The sequence below is a fragment of the Cavia porcellus genome, unplaced genomic scaffold, assembly GCF_034190915.1.
Source record: "Cavia porcellus strain 051 isolate PalLab524CR breed Dunkin Hartley unplaced genomic scaffold, mCavPor4.1 scaffold_14, whole genome shotgun sequence".
Classification (NCBI taxonomy): domain Eukaryota; kingdom Metazoa; phylum Chordata; class Mammalia; order Rodentia; family Caviidae; genus Cavia; species Cavia porcellus.
In genome coordinates, this window is record NW_026947497.1 from 75,976,652 (window position 1) to 76,004,577 (window position 27,926).

General features: G+C 32.2%; 1 protein-coding gene across 19 annotated transcripts in view; it reads left to right on the top strand.

The window, feature by feature from the left end:
- Window positions 1–27,926, top strand: part of Dlg1 (discs large MAGUK scaffold protein 1) — a 199,246-nt gene that overhangs the window by 90,194 nt on the left and 81,126 nt on the right. For 11 of the 19 annotated variants that reach the window (XM_063224295.1, XM_063224293.1, XM_063224291.1 and 8 more), the window contains 2 exons: window positions 9,317–9,415; window positions 19,594–19,647. In XM_063224295.1, the coding sequence (XP_063080365.1) occupies window positions 9,317–9,415; window positions 19,594–19,647 (153 nt within the window). The remainder of the gene's footprint in view (window positions 1–9,316; window positions 9,416–19,593; window positions 19,648–27,926) is intronic. The other 8 variants (XM_063224297.1, XM_063224299.1, XM_063224300.1 and 5 more) reach the window with 1 other exon arrangement.

Here is a 27,926-nt window from a genome sequence, read left to right on the forward strand (position 1 = left end):
CATTGTTAAAAGCCAGTCTGAAAAGAGTACATATTATATGATTCCAAGTTGATGACATTTCTAGAAAAGACAGAGGGGAAGAATGTAGAGCACAGAGTTTTAGAGCAGTAAAACTACCCTGTATGATTCTATAATGGTGGATCAGTGGCATTGTACACTTGTTAAAACCTGCAGTTCGAAATGTGGTGCAAACAGGACTGGCTAATAGTGATGTCGGCATAGGTTTGCTGAGGTAACAGATACACTGCTCTCGTTGTAGTGATGCTGTGGTGGGCTGCACGTGTGTGTGGGCAGAGGGTATAAAGGAGCTTGCTGTATCTCGTTTAGTGTTACTGTGAACCTAAATCTGCTCTAAAAAGATAAGTACTATATTTCAAAATATAAAATTAGTATCTTTAGATTCTATTGGCTTGTTTGAAGAACTAAATAAATTACTTTTAGATAGAAAATATATTTTCATCTTTGTAGTTTCTGTGTAGTGTCTTGATTTTTAGGTGGTAATTCTATTAAGGGCAAATAGACAAAAATATAGACAATTTTAATCAAACATTTTACAGTTAACTTTTAAAATAATGTGTTAATAACAGTGCTAGAAAATGACTGCTACACATGCTCAGAGAGTTCATGGAAGATTAAGCTTACATGTTTGGCCTTTGTTTATTTCAAGCAGTGTTTATTTTTATAAGAATTATACTTCACACCTCTTACACAGTTGTAATTCAGTAGTCAGTGGAGGAATCATTTTGTTTAATCTCAGCTGCTAAACTATAAATGTCATGAGAACTAGTACCATGAATGTTTTTCTTTTTTGTATCCCTAGGGCCTTGGGTGAAGAAGGCACTTGATAAATATTTGCTGAATAAATAAGAATTATACAAATGTTTATTTTCATTTACTCTTATGATGGCTAAGAGGAAGTTTGGTACTTCTAAATATAATTTGGCCACTGTAAATTTCAAAACTCATTTTTGTGTATAACTAGCTTAATCTGGCAAGTGTACATTATAGGGTGTTGTAAAATTGTCTATATTTTAGAAATAACTCAAAACTATGAAATGATTATGAGGTGTGTGTTCTCTTTAAATATGTGAAGAATTTAAGTTCTCATTAAAATTTTACTTAGTGTCTGTTTGTTTAAAGATCTCTATTTTGTACTTACACTACTGTTTTAAATATATTTTTAGTCCTCCATTTTTCTATCCGTTTAAAATTCTAATAAAGGCAAGGGTAGTTGTTCAAACCATGTAGAAATCAGTAATCTACAGCTGTCTTCTTATTTAAGAAACTTTAAACAGATTTTTGATGGGATAATTTTACAGTCATACACAGATCAGTGAGCAAAACTGGACTTGTTTTGTATGTTGCAAACCAATTGGCTATGATATTTGGCAACAATGGAATTTTATTAGAAGCCTGAACACAATTTCTGTCCCTGGACAAATTTATTTAAAGGGCTTTCCCTCTTATTTCTTAATAGGGGCCCTATCTGTGTATCCTTTTTCCGTCATTAAGTCCCCAATGGTAGTCCCATTTCTGAACAGTATTTTCAGTGTTTGTGAGACTAAACTGACTATAACCTTGCCTGTCTAGCTTTGAAGTATGAAGAAGTTATAGTTATGGGACCTATTAATTGTCTTACAAGTTTTTTATTGGCCCTAGAAAAAGGGAATGAAGATTATGATATTTAAATTAAAATATTCATTCATTTTTCTATATTTAATTCTGACTACTCTTTATAGAACCAGCTAATGTATCAAAGGGCTGTAAATTTGAAAAAAAAATTTTTAAGACAGGCAAAATGATTAAGATGCATACCAACTTAAGAATTAATTGCTTCAACTATATAAACATTGTAGGATTTTGTAGGGGGAAAAAGACCCAACAAAATCTAGCATTTTACCAACTTTTTCCAAACTGGAAGGCTATATACAATGTGGAGGTTAAATTCTTTCAGTTATAAGAACACAGCTTTATTACAGCTTTTATAAAAATATTTTTAAAGAGCTCTGGATCAAATCTGAAACTTTCACATGTGTCATTTGTGATTTAAATTGTCATGCCCATGTTTTGGGGTGAATGATTTCTTTCTTTTATTGTCAAGCCAGTGGTGGTAAACCTGTGGCACATATGCTACACCGGGTTCTTTGTTACCATTGAAGGTTCTAAAGTTCCCCATGACTAGTTTAAGCACTACAAAAGGAGTAGATCAGTTATAGCAAGTAAAATTAATGTAGGTGTTTTGAAGTCTTTTTAATTGCATCCATTGACTGAACCAGCCCTTTTTTCTTCTTCATTTCCTTGTTCCTTCTTCCTTCTTCCTTTTCCCTAAAGCAGCCTAGACACTAAGTATCAACAAACTACAGCCTTCAGGCAAGATCCAACCTGTCAGCTATTTTTATAATAAAGGTTTTTTTTTTTTTTTAGAATATACCACTGATTGTTTATATATTGCCTTTGGCTACTTTTAAGTAGAAGATTCAGGTAGTTGCAACAAAACCTGCATAGCAAATAAAACCTTATTCACACAGAAAACATTTGCCAAACCCTAATTTAAGAATTTTCAAGTATTTCTATTATGAAGTGTTATATATTATCCTCGCAATGAGAGAATAGTAACAGTAAAGACAAAATAAATTTATTTTAAAGAGATAGTGTAGTATACTACATCAGGGTACTATCTTCAGGGGGTGATGGCCTAGATTTAAATCTGTATTCTACTGTCCACTAGTCTTGGCATCTTGAGAAGACTACCTGAATTCGTTTTCCTCATCTGTAGGAACAGGGATGCAATTTATCTGCATCAAGATTTAATGAAAATTAAATGAGACAGTGCATGCAAACCCATTTATGATTCCTGGTATCAGTAAGGTTATCTTTATCATCTTCACCAATGTGATAACTGTCACTACCACCATTATTGGTTCCACAAAATGTTCTGACTTTTAAAGTGAAGAATTTAAAGATGTGAAAAAGCAACCTAATTAGAATAATAAAAGCTAGAGAACTGCAAACCTTGACTTGGACCAGGCCAAAAAAATAGAATCCACAACAATTATTTTAAGAGAATGTAATGTAGGAGATTGGTTAAGCAGGTAATGGAGATCCAAAAAGAAAAAATGGAACATCTGAGTAAAGCATAGTTAATAACAACAGGAAGCACCTACCTTTTGGGAAACAAAGGGCCAAAAATGAGCTTAGGAGAACCTAAATGTCTGGAGGAAAAGCACCATAAACTTTAAATTATAAACTCACAGTGAAAAGATTTACTTCTTAATGCAGTTCAAAAAGAAAAATGTTGATTTCTGAATAAATTTACCTGACCAAGACATGTTTATTTCCAAATAGGACATTAAGGGAGTTAGTTATTGCTGAATAGAGAACATTAAACTAACAATTTTATGGTATCTTTACATTTTGAAATTTTGAAGATTGTCAAATGGGAGAATACTTTGAACACTGTCTGATTTCTAGTGGCTACCCAAGTACACAGAAAGAGCCTTCCAGTTATATCGTGCATAAAGCATGAAATAATGCAAGAAGGGAGGACCAAGTTTACACCATGTAATCCCGGAGTGGTTTTAGAGCAATGATAAAATTGGTCGATTTTGGCAGTTACATGTCTCATTCATCCAACATACATATATTAATACTTTCTGTGTGCACTGTTCTAGACACTAAGCATACAGGAATGAGGAGAAGAAAAATCCCCACTTTTACAGATCTGTATTAAAGTAAAAGAAAAAAGATAATAAACATAATTAACAAAAAATGTGATATTCGGAAGGAAAGTAATGAGATAAGAAAGTAATAGGATAATTTATAGGGACTTTGAGTAAAGACATAAATCATAAAAATTAGTCATGTGGCTGTCTAGTCAAGAGCATGAACCTGGCATGGTGGCACATGCCTATAACCCCAGTACTTGAGAGAGTGAGGCAGGAGGTTGACCTTGTAGAAGAGTGAGCAGAATAGTGCATGATTAGTAAAATGTATTAAGGTAGTTATAAAATCCGGAGTTGTACATGTTTCTCTTCCCACATTCTTATAAAATCAGGTTTAAAGCATATTGCAATGGGTAGTTTCATCCCTGTTTATATAACCATATCATTATCAAGTTTTAGGTCTCTATTTACTTGAAATTTTTAGTAGTTGGATCATCCTTTTACCAGTACTATAAGATAATCAGCTGAATGCTGATAGACTACCATCTTTCCATAATCAAAGAATTGGAAACTGAAACAAATGAATATTATTAGTCTTGTAAGTAGAAATAAAATTCATGAACCAGATGGTTTGTCAGTGTGAACTAACAAATTTGTTTCCATAATAGTATTGTTAAATCTGTTTTCCTGTTTCCTCATAGTAACTTTAAAATTTAAAAATTGTATTTTAATACTCTTAGTGATTTGTTTAAAAACATGTCTAGTTTTAGTAGATGTTTGCTTTTACAATGGTTATGACATGGATGGCTTTTTCAAAAACTACCAGTTTATATGAGAGGCACCTGTTTCTAATGACAGTGGCAAACGGGTGTTTGAATTATGAAAAATAATGTAGATGGAAGCCATGAAACTCTTACCTTTTTCTGAAAATACTAAATGTTGAATAAAGTGATTCCAAACCAGTTTTTTCTTGGTTTCTTTCTTACTCTTATGTAGCTGCTTTGACATTTAATGAGACACACATATGCACCATTATAGCATAGATCTTTAAATAAAGGACTAAAGAATTCGAATAAAGAATATATTTTACATCATTCAAAAACAGTGTAAGATCTTTGTTGACCAGCATGACCAGGGTACTTACTTTTTCTTACCATCTAAGATATTGATACTATAAGATTTACTAATTCATTATTTTATTTTCCCTCAAAATACAGTATGATTTATTTTAGGCAATACTGAATTTCTGTGTTGGCACAATAAGTAATCTACCACTGTAACATATTGCCAGCTCTGAAAATTTATTTTAATAAATAATATAGTGAGGAAAACATATTTATATTAGGCTTAAAATTCCTTTGTGCCTAAATCTCAGTGATCCAAGAAATAATAGACTCACTCAAATATACATTTATTGTTGAATGATGGGAAGTTAGGGAATCTGGTACTTGACCATATATATGGGTGTGCAGTATGTGTTATGTACATGACTACCTAATGAAGCTCTAAAACATTTTTTAATGAAAATTTCCTACACTGATTAAACACTGATTTCTGAGTTTGACGTCTCAAATTAGATGTAGTTATATAAAGGTATAAAGAAAACTAATAAACATTTGTTAAATCAGTTTAAACATTTTAGTTGTCAATTTAATGCTGGTTTTAAAATGGCTCTTTTTAAATATGTACCGTGTATCAGATTATTTTACAGCAATTTACAAGTTTCTGCGGTGCTTCTTGAGACTGTTAATAGTATAGCCTCTGTTGTCATGGAAACAAGTCTCTGAAGGCAGCCTTAGAGGCTAATGATTCCATGGTGTTGCTATGGTTAGAAACAACTGGAACTGTTGCTAGTCACGTGATCAAGATTTTAAAACACCACCAAATATCTCTTTGGAGCGGATCTAATTGAGTAATACAAAACAGAATAAGGATGATGGCATAATAGTCATTACTGTCTAATCAACAAAGAGTTTCCAAGTTTAAAGTGCTATTCTGAGTTTCTTTTCTGTAATAACTCAGATGTAATGATTATTGAATACTGCTGCCTTATTTATATTTTACATATGTGTATTACTATATTTGACATTTTTGAGTTTAAAGTCGTACAGCTCCTCAGCGTTTTACTGTGTTGTTAATCTGATGCTCAAATCATTCGTTTGTCTCTTTAATTTTACTCTAATGTGTACTGTTGGTCCCATTTCTCTTCAGTCTATTTTCATTTGATTATGTATATTTAGAGATTTTTTCAAAATGAATCATGTGACTTATTTTGTTGTTCTGTAAATCTTCGTTACCAGAATTATTATTTTTGTCTCGGATATTGTGTGTGTTGACGTGTCCTATGTTTTTTAGGTATTTGCCTTCCTTAAGGAAGAAGCACAGGCATATGTTCTTTTGCAAAAAACTTAACGCCCTATAGAGAGTGGGATGGGTTTAGATGGTGCAAGTTGTTTTAGGAATTTTAAAAATAGTATTCAGTTCCTTAACTAAAGAAGATAGATTCCAGAGAGAGCTCAAAGACAGAAGGTGACAGTGAGATTTAAATGTAAAATGAGGGATAATAGTTAATCAGAAAGGATTTTAGAGAACTGCCAGTGAAAAAAATTTTTTGTGCTTGGCCTTGAAATTTATATAAACATGTAGGTTTTCCTTGTTTTTATGTACCTATCAGCTGATACCTTACACTATCAGCATTGGAGACCACTACTAAGAAATAGTATTTTGTGACATTTCCAAGCACTTAAAAAATAAAACCGATCATGGTGTTCTAACAACAACAAAGACCCACAGTGGAACTTTACAGATTCTATATGCAGAGCCCCCCAAATACGTACACACTCCAGAAAAAGGAAAATTTGTGTAAATATTTTAATACCATTTTTGAGACATCAGGAGATTGATACAAGTTTTGATCTCTACAGTTACAAGATGTGCTCAACGTGGTGGCCATTGGCTTCCAAACATTATTAGTATGGCAAATTGCTGCTTGGGTAACTGTGGTCTTTGAGACTGCTCCACATACATTTTTAATTTCTTCTCTAAGTGTTGGCAGTGTGGTAGGTTTCTTGCAGTATACAACATCTTCTGTAGTCCCCCTTACAAGGGTAACACATTTGTTAAAAAAAGCATCATACTATTTTTTTCCCCTGAAGTGTATGTACATTTTTTAAGCAGGTTCTGTATATATATTAAACAATTTAGACACCTATTAATACTTCTTCAGTGAACTGTAACTCTGATAATTGCTAAATGATTTCTGATTCTGTCATCTTTCTTTTTTAGTTAAAATTCATTGTAAGAAATGCTATCTCTTCTCTCCATTTATTTCTTCATGTATATATTTATGTCAGTGTGGACTCTTGGATTCTCATTTTATTTATTGGGTTTTATGCCTCTCCATCATTATTTGAGTCTCAGATTGTTCACGTTCTGAACAGTAGCAGCCTTCAAACTCACTTCTGCATCTTTATAATACTCCTATTTAAGCACTTTCTTTTCTACTACAGAAAAGCATTTTCCAGCAAGATGTCTGAGCTCACTGAACTAGCTGAGCTTTAGCACTGAAATAAGCCATTTTCTCCAAGAAATTCTGCTTTTTAAAGAATTAGAATCAAAGCCGGGGTGTTAGATTTATTTTTGCTTTAGAGGTATGTATTTCCAGTTCCTCTAGGTGAACACAGATAGGAAGTGTGGGTGCGCGTGTGCGCGCGCGCGCGCGCGTGTGTGTGTGTGTGTGTGTGTGTGTGTGTGTGTGTGTGCGTGTGTGTTTGTCATGTGTTTATTTTGTATCCTTGTATATTAAAAACCATGTGTCTGTATCAGTGCTTCAAAGTTGCAGTCTAATGTTTTATTATGCTAGTTTTCTCCCTTTTTGTATTTATATCTCCTTTTTCTGAATTGATTTTATGTATGTTTAAAGTAGGGATCATTGGTTGATTTGATTTTGTGTGTATCTAGTTGATCCAGTAATAATTCTTTCAAAACACTCTTTTGCATGTTTTATTATAAGTCATTATAAAAAGATCATTTCCAAGTAAATGTGTTACTAATTTATTAATTTTAAGCTCATAATTCGGAATTCAGAAATTTTGTACAGAAAAAGTATATAAATGGTGATTGAAGTGATGTTATACATAACATAAAATTTACTATTTTAGGCATTTTAAGTATATAGTTCAGTGGTGTAAAGTACAGTTACATTAGCTGCCAGTGGCACAGTGCCTGCCCGGCAAGCACAAGGTCCAGAGTTCAATTCCTGGTAAACATTTTTTTAAAAATCAACAAATTCACAGTGTTATGCAAATATCATCACTGTGTATCTCCAGAGTTACTTCATCACCCCAAAATGGGAACTGGTTAGGAATGAGAACATTATAGAAAGAAAGAAAGACATCTTATCACCATCTGTAGTACTAATCTTAACTTCAGTGTTTTCACCTTCTAAGAGTTTCATAATTTTAGATGTTATATTTAGGATGTTGGTCCCATTTAAGAGTTAATTTTTATACATGATGTGAAATAGGAGTCCATCTTCATTCTTTTATGTGTGAACATTCAGTCTCAGCACCATTGTTGAGATTCCTTACTTTTTTTAATAAATCTTGATTGACTGGTAGGCCAAATTAATTTAAAGAATTTTATTTTCCATTTATCCGTTAGGATAAGCTTAAGGGGCCGGGAATAATAGCTCAGTGGCATAAGTGCTTGCCTGGAAAGTGCTAGATCCTGGGTTCAATTCCTGGTACCCAAAAACCAAAAAAACAAACAAAAAGGATAAGCTTAGTTTCAAGTTCAGAACTATTTTCTTCCTGTTAGTAGTTTCTGTTGTTCCACAATGTCCTTTTATGTACTTGATTTTAGTGTTTTTCTTACATACATTAGTGATGTCATTTGTGTAGCCAGTATTTATGAATTCATCTTAGAAGAATTGTATCTTGTTATAAGACAAGAATTATATCTCATGTTTTATAACAAGATACAGCTCTGTGTTACATATTTTTAGATATAATTAAATCAGGACAAATGGGATTATTAAACTTATCAAATTATCAAAACTTATGAGTTTAAACTATCACTAGAGCTCTCTATTTCCCATTTTACTAAAATGTATCTGGCATATAATATGCAATCAGTGAATATTGATTGAATTAAGGCAGTTTTAAGCAGATACTGTCCTTGGTACTGAAGATTAATAATAACACTTTATATGATATAAATACAATTTTGAAGTGCTTTAACTCTTTTATCAATAGATTTATAAACACATTCTTTGCATGGTGGCAAATAAAATGACTTTTGGTTCTTTGAAAGGAATCAAATACATTCCAAGTGGTAGAAAATTATTTTGCTGTTTCTCAACAAAACAGGGGTTTTATGTCCAAGGAGGATTATTATAAATGGCATTTACTATTTTCATTTAGACTTTTTAACAAGGAGACTCTCCTTTCAACTATAGTCTTTATAATGAATGGTATAATGATTTTTAAAATTTTGGAAAATGTTTCCTCATTTAAAGTAATTTATTAAAATTTTTACCTATTCCTTAATTATATCTGAAAACTGTAATTTATCTTTATGGTACAATTTTTTGTTCTGTGTTTCCTTTTTATTTTGGTACTTTTCCTGATTTTTTTGTCATTGATGATTTTTAGCCAACAGAAACTGTACCTCCCTCTTCTCCCACTGTCCCTGTGATCCCTGTCCTGCCAGTCCCTGCTGAGAATACTGTCATCCTACCCACCATACCACAGGTTTTTATTTCTTTTTTCTTTATAAAAATTTCATTTGCTTTTAATATTTTATTTGCATTCTTCTAAAACTTTTTTGTTTGGTGATTTGGGCTGAATTGATATTTTTAGAAAATGAAATGTTTGGGATTCAGTATATATTGGGAACAACAATTAACCACTTTTTAGGTACTATATAAAATAAAACACAGCCTAAACTTATCTCCATATTGAACCTCCTTAGATTTGTTTTCCATACCTTTTGTACTATAACCTGTAAAATATTTTTTAAAAATATTTTTTGCTTTTGAAAATTTATTTAATTTCTAAAGAGAATGTAAATCATTATACTCTTGATCTCATTTTATATAGCACCTTGTTTCCTGGTATGTATTTGTCTTAGGAAATATTCAACCTTTTCTCATTTAGTTAGATAACATACTTTACATTTTTCATTAAAAATCATTGGTGATGTGTTGCAGTGATGGCCCACTTTTTAGAACTTTTGGGGAAACTTATGAAAGTATACCACAGCGTATTATTTGTTACTAAAAGCTCTAAAAGGTTCAGCATCACTGGTCTAGAGAAAATGATAACTTTGTGCTATTTTAATTTTCTGGAAAATAAAACTACTTAAAATCATCTTTAAAAAGTTGTATGTAATAGTTAATAAATAATAGATGTCAAAGAAACTGATCAGTTTTCATTTTTGGAGCCTTACTATTTCTAAGGAGTGTTCTATTGATGTCAGTTGTTCTCCCAACAGAGTTATCCAGAATCTAATTAATGGTAATATTAACTACAATGTTAATTATCTTTGGTGTTAAATATATGTTGCATTTGAAATATAAATAAATGTGTTCACAAACTTTGCAGAAATTGATCTGCAGCATAAAATTGAGGTAAACAGCATAGCATGTTGTATCAATGTAACTTCAAAATAAACCACATTAGGAGAAAAATAAGATACAAATGTGTTTACTCTTACATTTTAGTTTCCTTTCTACTAAAAGTTGAAAACCAGTAGGTAGATACACAGAATAGAATTCTGGAGAAAATTACTAACATTATGTTGATACTTTAGAATTGTAAGCCTGAATTGTAATTAATACTGCTATATAATTTTACCATTTATGAAAATCATTAAAATGTAAGTCTTTATAAATCCAAATAGGTATTCATTCCATATTTCAGACAGGCAATTGAATTTGCAAGTAAAATATATTTGAATTGAACAGCTAGTTAAAACATCATAAAATTTTTCCAGGTATCTAGGGTTTAGAACTATGCAATTTTTAAAAAATAGATTTCAGAGTTTACTCTGTTAGTTCCCTAGAATCCTTTATAATTTAAACCACCCTCTTCCTTGTTCAGTTGGGACCCTGTCTTTTCTGTTAAACTCCCAATGTGCCTAACTTAGCATCCCACTACACTTGGAAGTTGTTGAAACATTGCATTTAGCTCTATTATTAAAAATACATATTTTACAGTCAAATTACCTGGGTTGGAATTCAGCCTTAGTGCTTACTAACTTGTAACTTTGAGTAGTTTACTTAATCATACTGAGTTTCTGTTTACTAATCTGTAGTACTAAAGATTATAGCAGTACTAACTTGAGGTATTTTGTAGTAATTGAAAGGTTTATACAGAAGAACTACAAAACACAGTGGCTGGCAAATAACCTACTAATACTATTAGTTGTATCTTATTTCTTTGAGACATTAAGCCAAGAAATAAATTCTAAAAACAAACAAGGATATGTACAGAATAAAAGTGGCTATCCTTTTAGTTTTAAATATACTTCAAATATCTGTGAAGGATAGTTTAATGTATGTTGAGAAACTGATGGATATATCTTGTTTTTCAGGATGTGTGATTCTAATGGAATACAATATATACATTAGGAAATTAATATAGCTGATTAAAATTTTGTCCCCAAATGTTGAAATCCACACTTAAAGATGTGTAATCTAATTTTTAACATTTTAAATGGACATAATTTTTCTTCTGAGGATCTGTTTTACATTGAAATGCATCGGGGTATAATAGAAGACACAAAGCTTAGAGTCCAGGTCCTGTCTTTGTCTCTCAAATTTACACCTGGCTTACTAGATTTTGTACTCTGTTTACCTTCTGCAGTGTCAGTTACTCGCAGTCAACCATTGTCAAAAAATACTGAATAGAAACTTCCAGAAACAAATTTTTGAATAACTTTTGTTGTAGAATAGTGTTATACTTGTTTTCTGTTTATGGAGACACATCAAGAAGTGTACACTGCTCATCCCCCAGAGAGCTCCCAAGTCAATCAAGTTGACAGTCCATCTTTATTTTCACAATGAATAAAACATCATTGTCTTCTAAGACAAGTTAGAGAAGTCCCCCATGACATGAAAACGCAGTAGAGGTGTATATCTAACACAGAGCACCTGGTCTGTTACTCTAGACCTTCGAACTCTAGACCTTCGAAAGTTTACAAAAGTGGTGATTCTATTATTGGATCACTAGTATTGTTTAATAGATGATGGGTATATTTTCATTTTATAGATAATATTAAATAAAAATAGCATCTTTTGGATTATCTAGTTGAGCTTTTTAAATTGGGTACACCCACTTTATTGCAGTGCCATCATACTATTTGTTTTGCTTTTATTCTGCTTACTTCCTGGAGATTTTTGTTTGATTGCTTTGTATTGTCTTTATTTTTAAATAATTTCAGCTTATACCAGGTGGCAAAATAGTAAAAAGATGTCTCATACTTTTAAGCAGCTCCTCCTTTGTTAATTTTTTTTGTGGATTATTTAGAAGTGCAGCGCTGGGTTTGGTGACACACACATAATCCTAGCATTCAGGAGGCTGAGACAGGAGGATCGTTATACGTTCAAGACTAGCCTGGGCTACAAAGTGCTCAAGGCCAGCCTGAGCTGCATAAGGAGACCCTGTCTCAAAAAGATAGAAAAAGAAAGAAAAGAAATGTAGGCTTATGTTCCTTTACCCTTAAAATTAGTATCTGCTGCCTTTTCTAAGTAAAAAATATTACCACCATACACGTAAACTTAATTGGAAAGTTAACATGACTATAATGCTGTTATCTGATCTACAGACCCTATTATTAACAGTTGTCCCATTAATGCTCTTAAATAATGAAATTAATTAATGAAAACAAAAAACAGATCCTTTGGCTATTTTAACCCCACATTTTACATTTAATTTTCAGAATAGTCTCTAATCTGTAATTGTGCAATAGTCATTTATCATGAGTATGGGGAAAAAACAGGCTTTTTGTGTAGAATAACTTTTTTCAACTTGCATTTGATGCATTTTCTTAAGATTTCTAAGTCACATTTTATGAAATTGTATTGTTGTGGTAAAACCTATGTAACATAAAATGTGGTTGTATTAAAATGCATTAATATTGTTCTGCAGTCATCTATCACCAAAACTTGACACACTGTTCCCCATTAAACAGTAATTTCCCACTTCTCTCCCTCTGGCCCATATCATCCACCATCTGCTTTATGTCTTTCTGATTTTGACGAGTCTAATTATTTTATGCTGGTGGGTGGGTGTGGAGAGGCTGGATTATTTTGCTTACTATTACATTCTAAACGTTTAAACATCTTGTGGAATATATGTCAGACTCTTTGAAAGCTGAATAGTTCCATATTTCACACACACAATTTTCTATACATCCATTTGTATATCAAAGACATTTGGATTGCATCTGCATTTTAGCAATTTAAATACTGCTTTGAGCAGATGTATAAAAATGTCTCACTTCTGGACACTGCTTTTAATTGGTGTTTGTACCTAGAGGTAGAAGCCCTTTATCGTGTGGTAATATGTGTTGTGTGCATTATGTTTTATTGGGTTGGGTTGGGTTTTGTTACGTTATGGCTGGGAATTCAACCCAGGGTCTCTGCATATAGGCAGTTAAGTGCTCTACCACTGAGCTACATCCCCAGCTCTGTTTTATTTTGAGACAGCATCTTGCTGAGTCACTCATGCAGTCCTTAAACTTAGAATCCTCCTGCCTCAGCTTCCTTAGTAATTATAATTACAAGTATGAACCACTTTTGGTTATTTTTAATTTTATTAGGGAACCACCGTACTATTTTCAATTGTACTTCTACCATTTTATATTTCCAGCACCAGGGTGCAAAGATTCTGATTTCACCACATCCTCAGCTATACTTTTTCTGCTTTCTGGAAGATAGCCAGCCTTATAGGTGTGAAATCAGAATTGTTTTTACTTCATTTCCCTTATGATTAGCAATTTGGAACATATTTTCTTTTTTATTGAATATATATATGTGTATGTGTATCTTTTTTTGAAAAGATACTATGTCTTTGTCCATTTTTAAATTTTTTTTGGTTGGTTGTTGATTTTTAGGAGTTTTTTGTATATTCCAGTTATCATAGCCTCTTAGCAGAGATAACTGACAGTTGGTTTTTTTCTATTCTGTTGAATCCCTTTTCTATTGATAAAGTCTTTGACGCAAAAAAAATTTTTAAATTTTTGTGAAGTCCAATTTGTCTGTTTTTTACTTTGTTGCCTGTGCTTTCACGTCATACTAAAGAAGTTATTGCCACATGCATTCTTACAAAGCTTTTATGCTGGGCCAGGGGTATATCTCAGGGGCAAAAGTACCTATTTGACAAGCGCAAGGTCCTGAGTTCAATTTCTGATACATTAAAGTAAAATAAAGCTTTTATCCTATCTTCTAAGAGTTTGAAACCTTCCACGAAGGTGGTAGATACATTTTAAATAAAGTTTGTATATGTTTATTTCTGCTTTTGATTTTCTTCCACTGGTCCATAGCATGTCTTTGTGCGTGTACTGTATTCCTGATTACTATACATGTGTAGAAAGTTTTGAAAATCAGGAAACTTGAGTCCTCCACTTTAATTTTTTTTTTTTTTTTTTTGTCTTTTTCCTTTTTATCGGTACCAGGGATCGAACTCACGACTACCTGCTTGCAAGGCAGATGCTTATGCCGCTGAGCTAAATCCCCAGCCCCCCACTTTAATTTTTTTTCAGGATTGTTTTGGCTAGAGTCCCATGATATCCCATCTAAATTTTGGGATGTGTCTTTTTTCTGTTGCTTTAAAAATGTCACTGGGTTGTACTTTGGATAGCATTGAGTTAAAAATTATGTCTTCCAATCCATAAACATTGGTGTCTTCCCATTTATTTCTAATTTCTTTGTGAAATGTTTTGCGATTTTCATTGTATAAGTCTTTCAAAGTATTCTTTGTGATGCTATTGCAAACAGAATGGCTAGTTTCCCTTTTGAGATTGTTCATCATTAGTAGAAATGCAACTGGTTTTTGTGTATTGATTTTTATATCCTGTGCAATTTTGCTGAATTTATCAGTTTTAACAGTCTTTAGTGGGTGCTGTAGACTCTTCTATACATAAGATACATTAACCTATAAACACAGATCATTTTGCTTTTCCAGTTGCAGTTTGAATTTTGTATTTCTTTTGCTTGCTTGATTAACTCTGGCCTCAATTTCAGTGTTCCACTAGTGTTATGTTGAATACAAGCAATGAAAACAATTATCTTAAACTTTTTTCATAATCTTACAGGAAAAACTTTGTTTTTCACCACTAAGTAAGATACTCAGTGTAAGAGCTGTGTGCACAGACTTAGATTTTACTATGAAAATATATGGCTTTATGTTAACATAGTTTCCTTCTAGTTTTAATTTGTTGAGTATTTCATCTGATAATGTGTTTTGTCAAATGCTTTTTCATCAGTTGAAATGATCATGTGTTTTTCCCCTTTAGTCTGTTAATATGCCGACTATTTTTTCTGTATTGAGCCATCTTGAATTCCAGTAGTCAGTCTCACTTGATCATAGTATATAAACTTGATATGCTGCTGGTTTGTGTATGCTGGTGTTTTATTGAGGATTTTTGCTTCAGTGTTCATAACATATGCTGTCTAATGATTTGTTGTTTCTACTAGTGTTTTTGTCTGGCTTTGGAATCAAGGTAATGCTTGCCTCATAAAGTGAATATGAAAATATTTTCTACTCTTTGATTTTAAAAGAAAGCTTGATAAGGATTGATGTTAGTTCTTTAAATGCTTGGTAGAATTCAGTCCATCCACAGATCTTATTTGTCAGGACAGTTTTAAGTTACTGACTCAGTCTCTACTAAAGATCTTTTCATATTTTCTCTTATTGCTTTAGTCTTGGTAGATTTCACATTTATAGAAGTTTTCTATTTCATCGAGATTGGCATAGTCCTGCTTGTTCTTAGTATCCTTAGAATATTTGCTTTATCTCTAGAATTTGTAGTAACATCCTTGCTTTCATTTCTGACTTTAGTAATTTGAATTGTTTCTCATTTTAAATTCCATCTAGCTAAAGTCTTGTCAATTTTGTTGATCTTTATAAGCAACCAGCTTTTGTTTTTATTTTCTGTATTGAATTTTTTCATTATGCAATAAGCTTTCCTTTCTGGTAGACTTGGGTATAGTTTGTTCTCCTTTTTTGTAGTTCTTAAAGTGAAATGTTAATGTTGTTGATTTTAATGTGTGGAGCAATAAATTCCACTTGTGATTTTCTCCTTGGTCCATTGGTTGCTTAAGAATGTATTGTTTGATTTCCACAAATTGGTGTATTTTCCTACTTTCCTTTTGTTATTGACTCTTGACTTCATCCTGTTGTCAGTGAAGATGCTTTGCATACAAGTGAAGATACTTGTCATTTTTAATTTATTGAGGCTCATCTTGTGGACTGTGATCTATCTTGGAAATTGTCTCATGCACTTGGGGAAAATGCATACTCTCTTATTAGAGAAGATACTGTGTATGTACCTGGATCTACTTGGTTTATTGTGTTATCTCCACTATTTCCTTATTTCCCTTCTGACTTGATTGTTCTGTCTGTCATAGAGAGTGGGGTGTTCAAGGCTCCAAATACCATTTTAGCACTGTTCCTTCAGTATAGCCAATGTTTACGTCTTATTTTCATGTGCTGTTATTACATGTACACATGTTTATAATTATTACATGTTTCTCAACTGAGCCTTTAAAAATTATCTTTAATGGTTTTTTTTATATTGAAGCAGTTTCTCACTAAGTTGCCTAGACTGGCCTCAAACTGGCAATCTGTTGTCTCAGCTTCTTCATTTTCAGGATACCTGTATCTTTCAATCTGAGGTGAATCTCTTATAGCATTTAATTGGATTGTTTTTTAAATCCACACTGCTAGCCAATGTTTGTCTTTTCATCAAAGAGTTCAGTTCGTTTACATTTAATGTAATAATAAGGAAGGACTTTATTCATTCTGTTGTTTATTTCTTATATGCTTTGTAGCTTTCTTTGTATCTCATATCTTGTACTATGCTATCTTTTAGTATCTTTTCCTCAACTCTTGCTGTTTAATTTTCTTGTAGGTAAAGTTGATAATTACATGTTACCTGTTCGGCTACCTACTGTCTTACTTTTTTTTTTTTTGGTACTGGGGATCAAACTCATGACCTTGCACTTGCCAGGCAGGTGTTTATGCCACTGAGCTAAATCCCTCCCACACACAGTCCTACTTAAGATCTTTAAGATCTTAAACTGGCTAGATTAGCTGTTTTCAATTTTCTTATCCTTTACTTCCATTACCCCAAAACACATATTTTCCAGAATCAACTTTTCTATATTTCATCGTTTTGAAGCAGCCTATTCTTTAACTTTGCTGCAAAGATAGCGTTGTTTACTGCTAAGATACTGAGTCCTTTTAAGTTATAAATATCAGACCTTCCATACCTATTCAAATTCCTCTTCCACCTTCACCAAATTAGAGAGGTAATAATACTACTTTATCAGATACCATTTCTGTATTTTATTGTATGGAAAGTTAGAATATCTCAATAGTAGAGTATAATTTATATCAAGATAGGTATTTTAATTCCTCATCTATGAGCTCAATCACTCTTGGATATTTTTATATTTTAGGTGGCTAAACTTGAGTCATTTATATCCTTTTGTCTCTTGAACTTCATTTCTGTAGACTTATTTTGAACCATCTTTATGATATGTCTTTTTCAAATTGCTAGGTGTTTTCTATCATTTTAACATTAGGTTTGATTAATCTTTAACATGGAAATTTATGAGTTTTGTCCAGTTTCAAGTTGCTTGTGGTGGAATTCAAGTATGATCAGTCACTCATTTTAATTTTGAGCTATAGGCACAAATAACCCTATTGTACATACATTGTTTATCTAATGTTCAACTCAAAATGACAAGTTAGTTCTGTCTTTCTTCTGAACTGAAATTGGAACAATAAAATCAGTTCTAAGGTTTAAATGCTAATATCCTAATAGCAATCCTAACTCATAACATCTCAAAATTTGCTTTAGTGATTAACTTCTTATGGGTACTTTTTTTGAATGTAGTATAATTTCACTTTTTGTTACACAAAAATTCAAAATACTATAATGTACAAAGTGAGGACTGGGAATATAGCTCAGCAGCACTGTGCCTGCCTGGCAAGCATGAGGTTGTGAGTTCCATTCCCTGTACCAAAAAAAAGGATACAATAAGCCCTATATTACCTATCACCCAACTACAAGTCAATTCATGTGCACTTTTAGTTGATTGATAGCATCTGCTACTACCAAACCTGCCAGGTTTACTTTGGGTATAAGACTTTATATCATTTGTATATATTTAATATTATCAAGACTTTTTAGATGATAGAATCATAAGACAACTTGTATGCAATGAAGATGAATTGATAGTGACAGGCAGCTGCATTGTAGTGATTTTAGTATGAATTACACTTTGATAAACAGTTTTTTCCACTCTTATGTTTGGCTTAAATAAGTCAAAGGGATCAAATGGCTTTCTTTTCACAATATTTGAAGTGTTACTTCTTTAATAACTTTAGACTTGTTCTTTATTGTTCTTCTGTGTAACAGCTTAAGCAAAATACAGTGACATTCTACCATGAAATTTTTAAGTTAAGTGAACATTAAGAGAATGATTTCAAATAATGGTAATACCACAGCTATCTAAGATCATTTTCACTTAAATAGTTTTACAAGTAAAATTTTTATTAGGTGGAATTTTCTCTGAATCACAGACATATTTAATGGTAGAGTTGAACATACAGTAAATAGTTAATGTTATGCTTATATCTAACAGAGTATTCATTGCTAACCTGCTACTCTATCTCAAATGCATACTGTATAATTTTTAACCATGAAGTTGTGTTACCTTTAAGCATTTTATCATATATATAATCATTCAGATCTAGTACCTGCTGAAAATAATACATTATTTTGAATTCCCAGTATCTGCTTTTTAAAAACACATTTTGAAGAAAACTTTTTTTGAGTTATAATGTTTTTTATACAGCTTTTATATGTAAGTTTAGAAGACTTACATTTACAAGTGTGTTTACTAAAGTTTGTTTGAATAGCTATTGTTCTTATTATTAAAAATGTTGACTGATGTAGTACTTTTTGAATTTTGAGACAGGGTCTCACTCTGTTGTCTACCTGTCCTCAACTTCCTCAGCTCAAACAATCCTTCTCCTTCCCCCTCCTATAGTTAGTACTTTTGTAATCTAAATATACAGAGGAAATAGTTCCAGAGGGAATTATATGCATTTTGTAGGATTTCTCGTTTATTATGAATTAAATTTTCTTTTTTAGTATCTCCACGTATAAGTCACTTCTAAATTAATTAGAAAACCACTTTTTTCATTTCAAATTTAGTTACATGTACATTATTCCACTTGTTTTTCATGCTGTTACAAACCATTATTCTCTGAGTAGTTTGGAATAACAATGGAGAGCAATAGTTTCAGCCAAAAATAATTTTTTTCTGGGGAACAAAATGGTTGAAATAGTCATAGGATCCTTAGGAATTAAAAACCTGGATTTGTACAGAAGAGTTGTTTTTTATAATACTAAAATATTCTTGAATGTTATGAGAAGGCCATGGTAAGCTACTTTGTAAATCTTAAGCTTTTAACAGAATTAGCAGTTCACTCTTTAAGAGCAAATCTAATAAACCTGATTATATTTATTTTTTTTCACTTGGTGCTAGAAACTATATGTATGGTTTAACGTATAGAAAGCCCATATAAAATTACAGCTTAAGCAATAGCAAAACTTTCATACAATTCGAACATTAATGTACATATTATGATTTTCATGTTAACCTAACACATTTGTAATTCTTTCTCTAAAGGCAAATCCTCCTCCGGTACTGGTCAACACAGATAGTTTGGAAACACCAACTTATGTAAGTTCCATTTTCTCTCTACATTTAATAATTCTGCTTTTCCTTTTCTGTTTTTTGATACAAAGATCATATCATGATTTTCTCTAATGCATTTTACTTAAAGTGTTCTTCCATTATGTACTATACCTATAGTTGCTTTTTCAGTACACAAAATAAAAACATTAAAATAGAAATGGTTTAATTTTGAAATTATGATGGTTAACTTTCGGTAAAGGCTTTCCTCTGGCCAGTAATAACGTACATAGAAATTTAATCAACCATTTTAAAGGTCTAATTGAGTAATTAGATTTTTAGTGAATAGGTGTATGTGTATGTTCATGTTAAAATAATTAATTATAACTTTGTATTTTTTAATTGATTAAATTTACTTTTTTAAAAAGTTCTCTTTGTTTTAAAGATAAATAACCAGAAGAGTAAGTATGCTTAACATTTTTCACCTCAAGGGAGAAAATACATTTGAAGATAAAGAAATAGTGTCCCTGCTTTCAAGTAGAAATAGTGCCTGTCTGTGCCGGGGCAGGTTGGGGGGCACATTTTTATCAAATCATTTTACAGACTATGATAATCCTTTTTCTAGTTTTAAACTATTGTTAATTTTGAGACTATACTTTAAAACATTTTGTTTGGCTTTATATTCTGTTTGTATTTATATGAGTATAGATACATCATATAATCTGAGGATTATAGAAAAACCTGAAATAATAAAACACCAAACTATAAAGGGTGTTCCATGCTTTTTCCAGATTCTTCTTTCCATTTAATTGTTATCTTTCACACTAAAATAGAATATATTTAGTCAAACAGAATTTTCTTTGTACTTTTGTTAGCATTTTCTCCACATTTCTTCCTCTCATTTTTATTGTTGAATATATTTTGTTGAATGTCTATAAACCCTTATAGATGAAAGGGTCGGATGAAAACTAACAAAATTATAATCTCATAAAGGAAACAAATGCACAGGCATTTCAGGAAAATTGTCGACAAATTGGATGCAAGATTAGTGTACCAAGCAAAAACAGTAAAAATTATATGATTTGTACTCTCTGTGACTTACTGAACAAGTACTAAGCAAGGTATATTGGGGGCTCTCCAAGGCCACCCTTCTGACTAGAGATTTATTAGAAGGACTCCAGAAAATAATTCATACTTACAGCTAGATAGTGAGAAAGGATCTGGACTCAGAGGCCGTATGACAAAAGGACAGGAAGAAAGGTAGATTGATTCCAGTTGCTGCCTTGGAACACTTTTTTTTTTTTTTTTTTCTGGCATCAGTCATCACACTTCCCAAAATTAAGTTGCTAAGTAATTAACTGAAAAAGCTACAGGTACATATTATAAAATTTAGAACACACAAAAGAATTTCTAGTGGGATCTTTCTTCTACCTCCGCTCCCAATCTTTTATCCCTTCACCTAAGGCAGAAGTGGTAGTAGTTTTATAAATACCCTTCTGTGAACATTATGTATGCTAATCTTTCTAAATATTGTTTGCAGACTATTATTTAAAATCAGTGCCCTAGTGATAATCTTGTAGATATTTTGTTTGTATTTAGAAGTACTTAATTAGAATACGTTCAAGTGTATACTTGTAATATACAAGTGCTTAGGAAGTATGTTTAAATTATCAAAATGCATTTATTGCCCCATAAAAATATTTTATTTTTACTCCAAGCTGTCATCAACAGTGTTAATGAACTTTTATTATTTTAACATAATTTTTAAAATGTTAACTTGTCTTAATTGCATTTATGTTACTACATTTTTGTGCTTTCTCACATGAAAAATGTATGTTGAGAAATTCACATACCACAAAATCTATTCTTTTAAAGTGTATTATCACCATTTACTTTGTAATTGCAGTACATTTTTGTCACCCATTTATCACTAACCTACTTTGTTATTGTCTGTCATTTGTCTGTCGTGCATCTTTTATATATGTTATTGCTTTAGCATATATCAGTAAATCATTCCATTTTATTGACAGATAATATTCTGTTGTGTGTACTTACTCATTAGTTGTGTGTACTTACTCATTAGTTGATGGGCATTACAAATTTTGTGTGGTCGTGTTTTCATTTCCTGTGGATATATTTATCTTGGAATGGAATGGGATGGCTGGGTTATATAGTATCTATGCTTAATATTCCAGGGATCTGCCAAACTGTTTGTCTTGGTTACTTTATGCTTGTCGCTGAGACAAAATACCTGAAGCCCAAGTTGGGAAAGAAAAGGTTTATTTCTTACAGTTTTTTGAAGGTTTCAGTCCACACTCAGTTGGCTCCCAGGCAGGCGGACATGGTGGGGCAAGGTGGCTGCAAATAGCAAACAGGAACCGGCAAAGAGCAAGACACACCTTTTCCTGCCATTACATCCCATCCTGGCTCCACCCCTTTGTGGGCGGAGCACTGACACCATCAATCCAAGCACTAACAATGAAAATAACAAATGCACAATTCAAACTCATGAGGCCTGGGGGGACACAGACATAAATCATGACACTGTTTTTTAAAGTTTGCTGTACCATTTTGTGTTACCACTGGGAATGTGTGAAATTTCCAGTTTCTCCATACCCTAACCAATCTTGTTAATCCTCACCAAGGATGTTGCAGTCTTTTTCATTACAGCCACCTAAAAGTTGTGAATTAATACCTCAGTGTGGCTTTTACTGTTCCCTAATAACTGCTGAAGCTGAACATCTTTCCATGTGCTTATTGGCTGTTCGTAAATTCTGTTGGAGAAATATCTATTTAGATCCTTTGCTCATATTTAATTGAGTAGTCTATTACTATATTTATGCTTCGTGTGAGTTCTTTAGTTTGAAGACAAGTTCTTTATTGGTACATGATTTGCAAAAATTTCTTCCTGTTATGGCTATTGTATTTTCTTAATTTTTTCTGTAATACCTTTTGAAACGCCAAAGTCAAATTTATATATTTTTCTTTTGTCACTTTTAGTGTCACTTGGTTTTTGAAAACATTGCCTAATCCTCAGCTACAGACATTTTCATCTTCTCTGCTTAAATTTTTTTCCCTTACCTGATTGCCCTGGTTTGAAGTGAAATACACTTCATTACTGTGTATTTAGTAAATGTGGTAAGAGTGAACATTCTTGTTTGTTCTTGATCCTGAATGAGAAAGCTGTCAGTTTTTCTCCACTAAATCTATTGTACTCAGTTTTAAGTAGTAATTGACGTCATTTCATTGATACTGAGTTTAATTTTTTCTCCATTCATCCCTATATGATTCTTAAGTAGTAAAAATGTTAAAGGAAGACAAGATTGAGGACTAAATTTTAAAGTTAACTGTTTCCATAACCAAGAAGAAAATGAAGTTAATTGTTGAAAAAATGTGCAGTGGTACCTTGCTTAGTTCGTGAACTTAATTTGTGCTACAATTTTAGAAAAGATGACCACATTTGTGTTTGTGTACAAAAGATGGCTGTGATCATGTTTGTCACCTGATGCAGAGTTTGCAAGCAAAAAAAAAATTTTGCCAAACACTTCTGTTTGTGGAAAGTTATTTATAAACAAAAGCATTCATAATTGCTTTAAACTGAAGTACCACTGTAATCTACATTTTTCTCCCTTGTCTTAAAGTTGAAGGTTAGGACATTCATTTAATTGGAGTTCAGTAGGGTTTTTATACTGAGAGCATCACTTTTTCCCCAAATATGGTAATTGTGACAACTATAGTATTTTTAAATCAACCAAGTTACATTAATTTTTCATTAGGGAGAATATTTTCTATGCCCCAGTACATATTTATGTTTAATATTTTACTTTGTGGTGCTATAGGCTTTGAAGTTTTTGATTGCTTGAGATTATGCATTAATATGAGCCATAAGTCATATGAATATTGATAGATAAAAATTTTGAATGTTAATATGTTACTTTATAGTTAGAAAAATATTACTGAACTGAACCTAAACAGTAGATAATTAATACATTAAAGTTTGGAATTTCCACTTCAATTTTTTGAAAAAGTTTGAGAAAATTAGTATTTGTTCTTTTAACTGTTTGGTAGAATTTAGTCATTAGACCATTATACCTTGGGGTTTTCTTTTTGTTTGTTTTGTTTTTCTCTTTTATCGGTACCGGGGATCAAACTCATGATCACCTGTTTGCAAGGCAGGTGCTTATGCCGCTGAGCTAAATCCCCAGCCCCCTTGGGGTTTTCTTTGATGAGAGTTTTTGTTTTTTAAATTTCTCATTCTTATTGTTTGGTCTATTGATAATTTTTAGGTATGATTTAGATTTGGTAGGTTTATGTTTCTAGGAATTTATCCATTTCTTCGAGGTTACCAATTTTTGGCATGAGGAAACCATAAAACAGTCATGAAAAAAAAACTGAATATACAAAATAAAGGAAAAGATACTATATTCATTTACTTGAAAATTAAATATTGCTAAACTATACTTCCTAAGTATTCTACAAATTCATTTTAATGCTTATTAAAATTTTAATGTTTTTCCTCAGAAATAGAACATTCACTTCTGAAATTAATATGGAGTCACAAAAGACCCCAAATAGCCAAATCAGCCTTGAACTACCTTATCTGAAATCTTCTACAGAATTACAGTAAGCAAAACAGCATCTTGCTTGCACAAAAACAAACACAGAGACCAGTGGAACCAAATAGAACCCAGAATTCCATGTATGTAGTCAGCTGATCTTCAACAAAGATGTCAAGATCACACAACAGGGAAAGGACAGTCTCTTTAATAAACAATGCTTGAAAAATTAACCATACATATGTCAAAAGAATAAAATTGGACTCTGCCTTACCCCATATGCAGAAATCATCTCAAACTGGATTAAGGATTTAAATGTTAAGAACTGAAACTATAAAATTCTTAGAAGAAAACATGGGGAAATTTTTGTTACTGCTGAAGTGAGAAGATATTTCACATTTGATTCCCAGAAAGCAAAAATATGCAAACAACATTTCATGAAGCCTTTGTTCAATAAAAGAAATAATTATCAAGGCATAGAGACAAGTATGTGCAAGCCATAACTCAGATAAGGGGAAATAAGCAAACTACATAAGAAACTCAATAACAAACAGGCAAATATCCTAATTTTAAAATGGACAAAAGACATTTCTCAAAAAAAGACATTACAAAAAAGACATGGGCCAGGGATATAGCTCAGTGGCACAACACCTGCCTGGCAAGCACAGGGCCCTGAGTTTGATTCCTGGTACCAGGTAATTTAAAATGTTATTCAGCAACATTGATCATCAGGGAACAAATTAAAACCACAGTGAGATAATACTTCACACCCATTTTGGTGGCTATTATCAGAATACAAGAGTTAGTGTTCACAGAGAATATGGGAAAAAGAGAACCTTTCTCTGTACACTGTTGGCAGGATTGTAACCTAGCATGGCTATCATGGCAAAAAGGTATGGAGAATTCCCAGAAAGTAAAACGAGAACTACCATGTGCACCAGCAGTCCACTTCTGGGTATATGTCCAAATGTAATAAAGTCACTGTGTCGAAGAAAAATATGAACTCTTGCATTCATTGTAGCATTATTCATAATAGCCAAGGTATGGGAACAACCTAAATGTCTGTCAGCAGATGAGTGTTGGAGAAAACACAGTATATATTTACAGTGTAATACTATTTAGCAATTAAAAGGAGGAGATCCTGTCATTTACCATAAAAGAGATGAACCTGGAGAACGTTGTGCTATATGAAGTAAACCAAGCACAGAAAGACAATAGCTAGACGTGATAGCACACATCTGTAATCTTTGCAGTAGGCAATAGAATCACAAGTTTGAGGCCAGTCTGAACTACAGAGGGAGACCCTGTCTTAGAAACAAATAAATAAAATAAAATTTCAGTTAAGACCAGAGGAATAAGTTCAGGAGATCTGTTGTACTTATGGCAAACTACAGTTAATAATAACGTATACTTGAAGTTTGCTAAAAGAGTAGATAATAAATGTGTTCACCACACCCAAAAACTGAATTTTTTTGAGAATTTACTCTTGGTAAATTCTCCTATGCCTACTATGAACGTGTTTAATGCTACTGAATTGTTTTTACACTTGAAAATATCAGATTAAGTTAGTGAAGACCGAGAAATAAAGTTACTAGGGGTCCCTATAGCTTGTTCACTTTTTACCTTTTAAAATCACTTGGTGCTACTTTGAAAACTATATCGTGACGTGGCATTAATTAGCAAGAATATTTACTGACTTTGTAGACTTGATAAAAAATCTGTGTACTTTAAAACTTAAAGCAGAGTTGAGGATTTAGCTCAGTGGCACAGTGTCTGCCTGGGAAGCACAAGATCCTGAGTTTGATTCCCAGTACCAAAAAAGAAAAAGGAAAAAAAATAAAACTTAAAGCAGAAATCATGAGACCTCAATACCAAAATTTTCATGTTAATTAAAGAGCCTTATAAGTACACTTACCTGGAAATGTTTTCCAGAGAAACTTGCAAACTATCTAGAAATACCAAAAAACAGGCCAGTAATACAGCTCAGTGGCATAAGCACCTGCCTGGCATGTGCAAAGTTGTGAGCTCAATTCCTAGTACCAAATAAATAAGCAAACAAAAATAAAGCCTAGTGCAGTTAATTGTAGGATATGACCAAACTCATGTGCTGGGGAAAATTCATTAATTTTAATGGATGTTTCTGAAGGCAGAAAAGAGCAGAAATGAACTAAACATTTTAAAACTTTTTTTATAAAGAAAATAAAAAAATTATTTAAAATGAAAGCAGAAAGTAATAGCCTAGAATGCAGTTGATTCGTAGTTTTAAAACCACTAGAGATGAATGGATTTAGTAAACCCATGTAAGAGAAAATAAAGATGATAAAAAAGAATACTGTAGCTGCAGATCTTTTTTTTAACCTATAAAAAAGACTTCTACTCATGTTGACAGGATATGTATATTTAGATATCTCTACCCTAGATGCATAGAAATTATATATAAAAAAATTATACAACTGCTGCTATATACTAAAACTAGAGAGGAAAAAAATGTCTTTAGGTAAAAAGAAAGAGGAATCAAGAGTACCACAAGAATTAGAATTGAAAAGGACAATACAGATGAATTTCAGAAGCTTCCAAGAACAAAACTTTAGGCATTTATACTAGACCTGCTTTCTTATAGTGTGACAAAGAAAGCAAAGCAAGTTTTGTTGTGTCTGTTGTGATAGCCTATCACTGCATAACAAACCACCCTAAAATTTAGTGGCTTTAAAAAAACCAGTTACTATTTTTCATGATTTTCCTATGTTATCTGGGTCATTCTGCCTTAATTTTGGGTTAGATACTGGAAAAAGCTGCAAGGTTCAAAATAACTTCGTTCATATGGCTTAGTTCTCCTCTGTTTGGTTCTCCAGTAAGCTGTTTGAATTTACTCACATTCACAGCATCATTGGTGCCACTTGTGTTTTGTTTTGTTTTGTTTTGTTTTGTTTTGTTTTGTTTTGTTTTGCTTTGTTTTTTAATCAAAAGTAGTCACAGATGCCTAGATCTAAAGTGAGAGGCAGTAAACTCACCCTAGATGGTAGGATGATTTAATCAAATTGCAAAAGTATGTGTGAGATGAAAGATCTGAGACATATTCAGGATTATAATTGATCACAGTCTCCTTTGACTTAGGTTTAATATTTTTGCCCAACTTTCAATGATATTTTAAAGCAAGGGTTCAAACCCAGGTTAATCTGGTTGTTTAGCCTTCTTCATTGGATCTTGCCATGAGAATCACTTCTTGAAGGAGAGAAAAGGGAATAAATTGAAGACGGTAAGAGAAAGTGCTTAGTTTCTAAGATTAAGCAAGATCTTGGATGGTGAATCTGACTTTACGTAAAATAAAAGTGAAATTTGTTGGGGTTTTTTTTTTTCCCTGTTTGTTAAGCACGTGTTTGGTCTTTGGTTTTGGGGTTTTTTCCGTTTTATTTAAAGGAGAAAAAGAAAAAAACTAAAACGATTTCAAAACACAACGAAGAGGGGGCAACAATGGTACATACATTGCACATTGTCATCCCCAAACCATTCACCCAGAGCACAAGACATCTGCATTCAGTTGTCTAAACAAAACCTACACAAATCTTTCTCTTCAGTGAACTCAGAGAAATCAGTACTATAACTATTTTTATGTACATATACACACATATGTTGTTTCAGCTTCTCACACTATCAAGACAATACAATGTTTACACGTGTATGTTATTTCACTAATAGTAAGGTCTCAAGTTGCATCCATTTACCTATAAAAGTCTCTAGTTTATCCTTCTTTATGGCTGAATATACTCCATT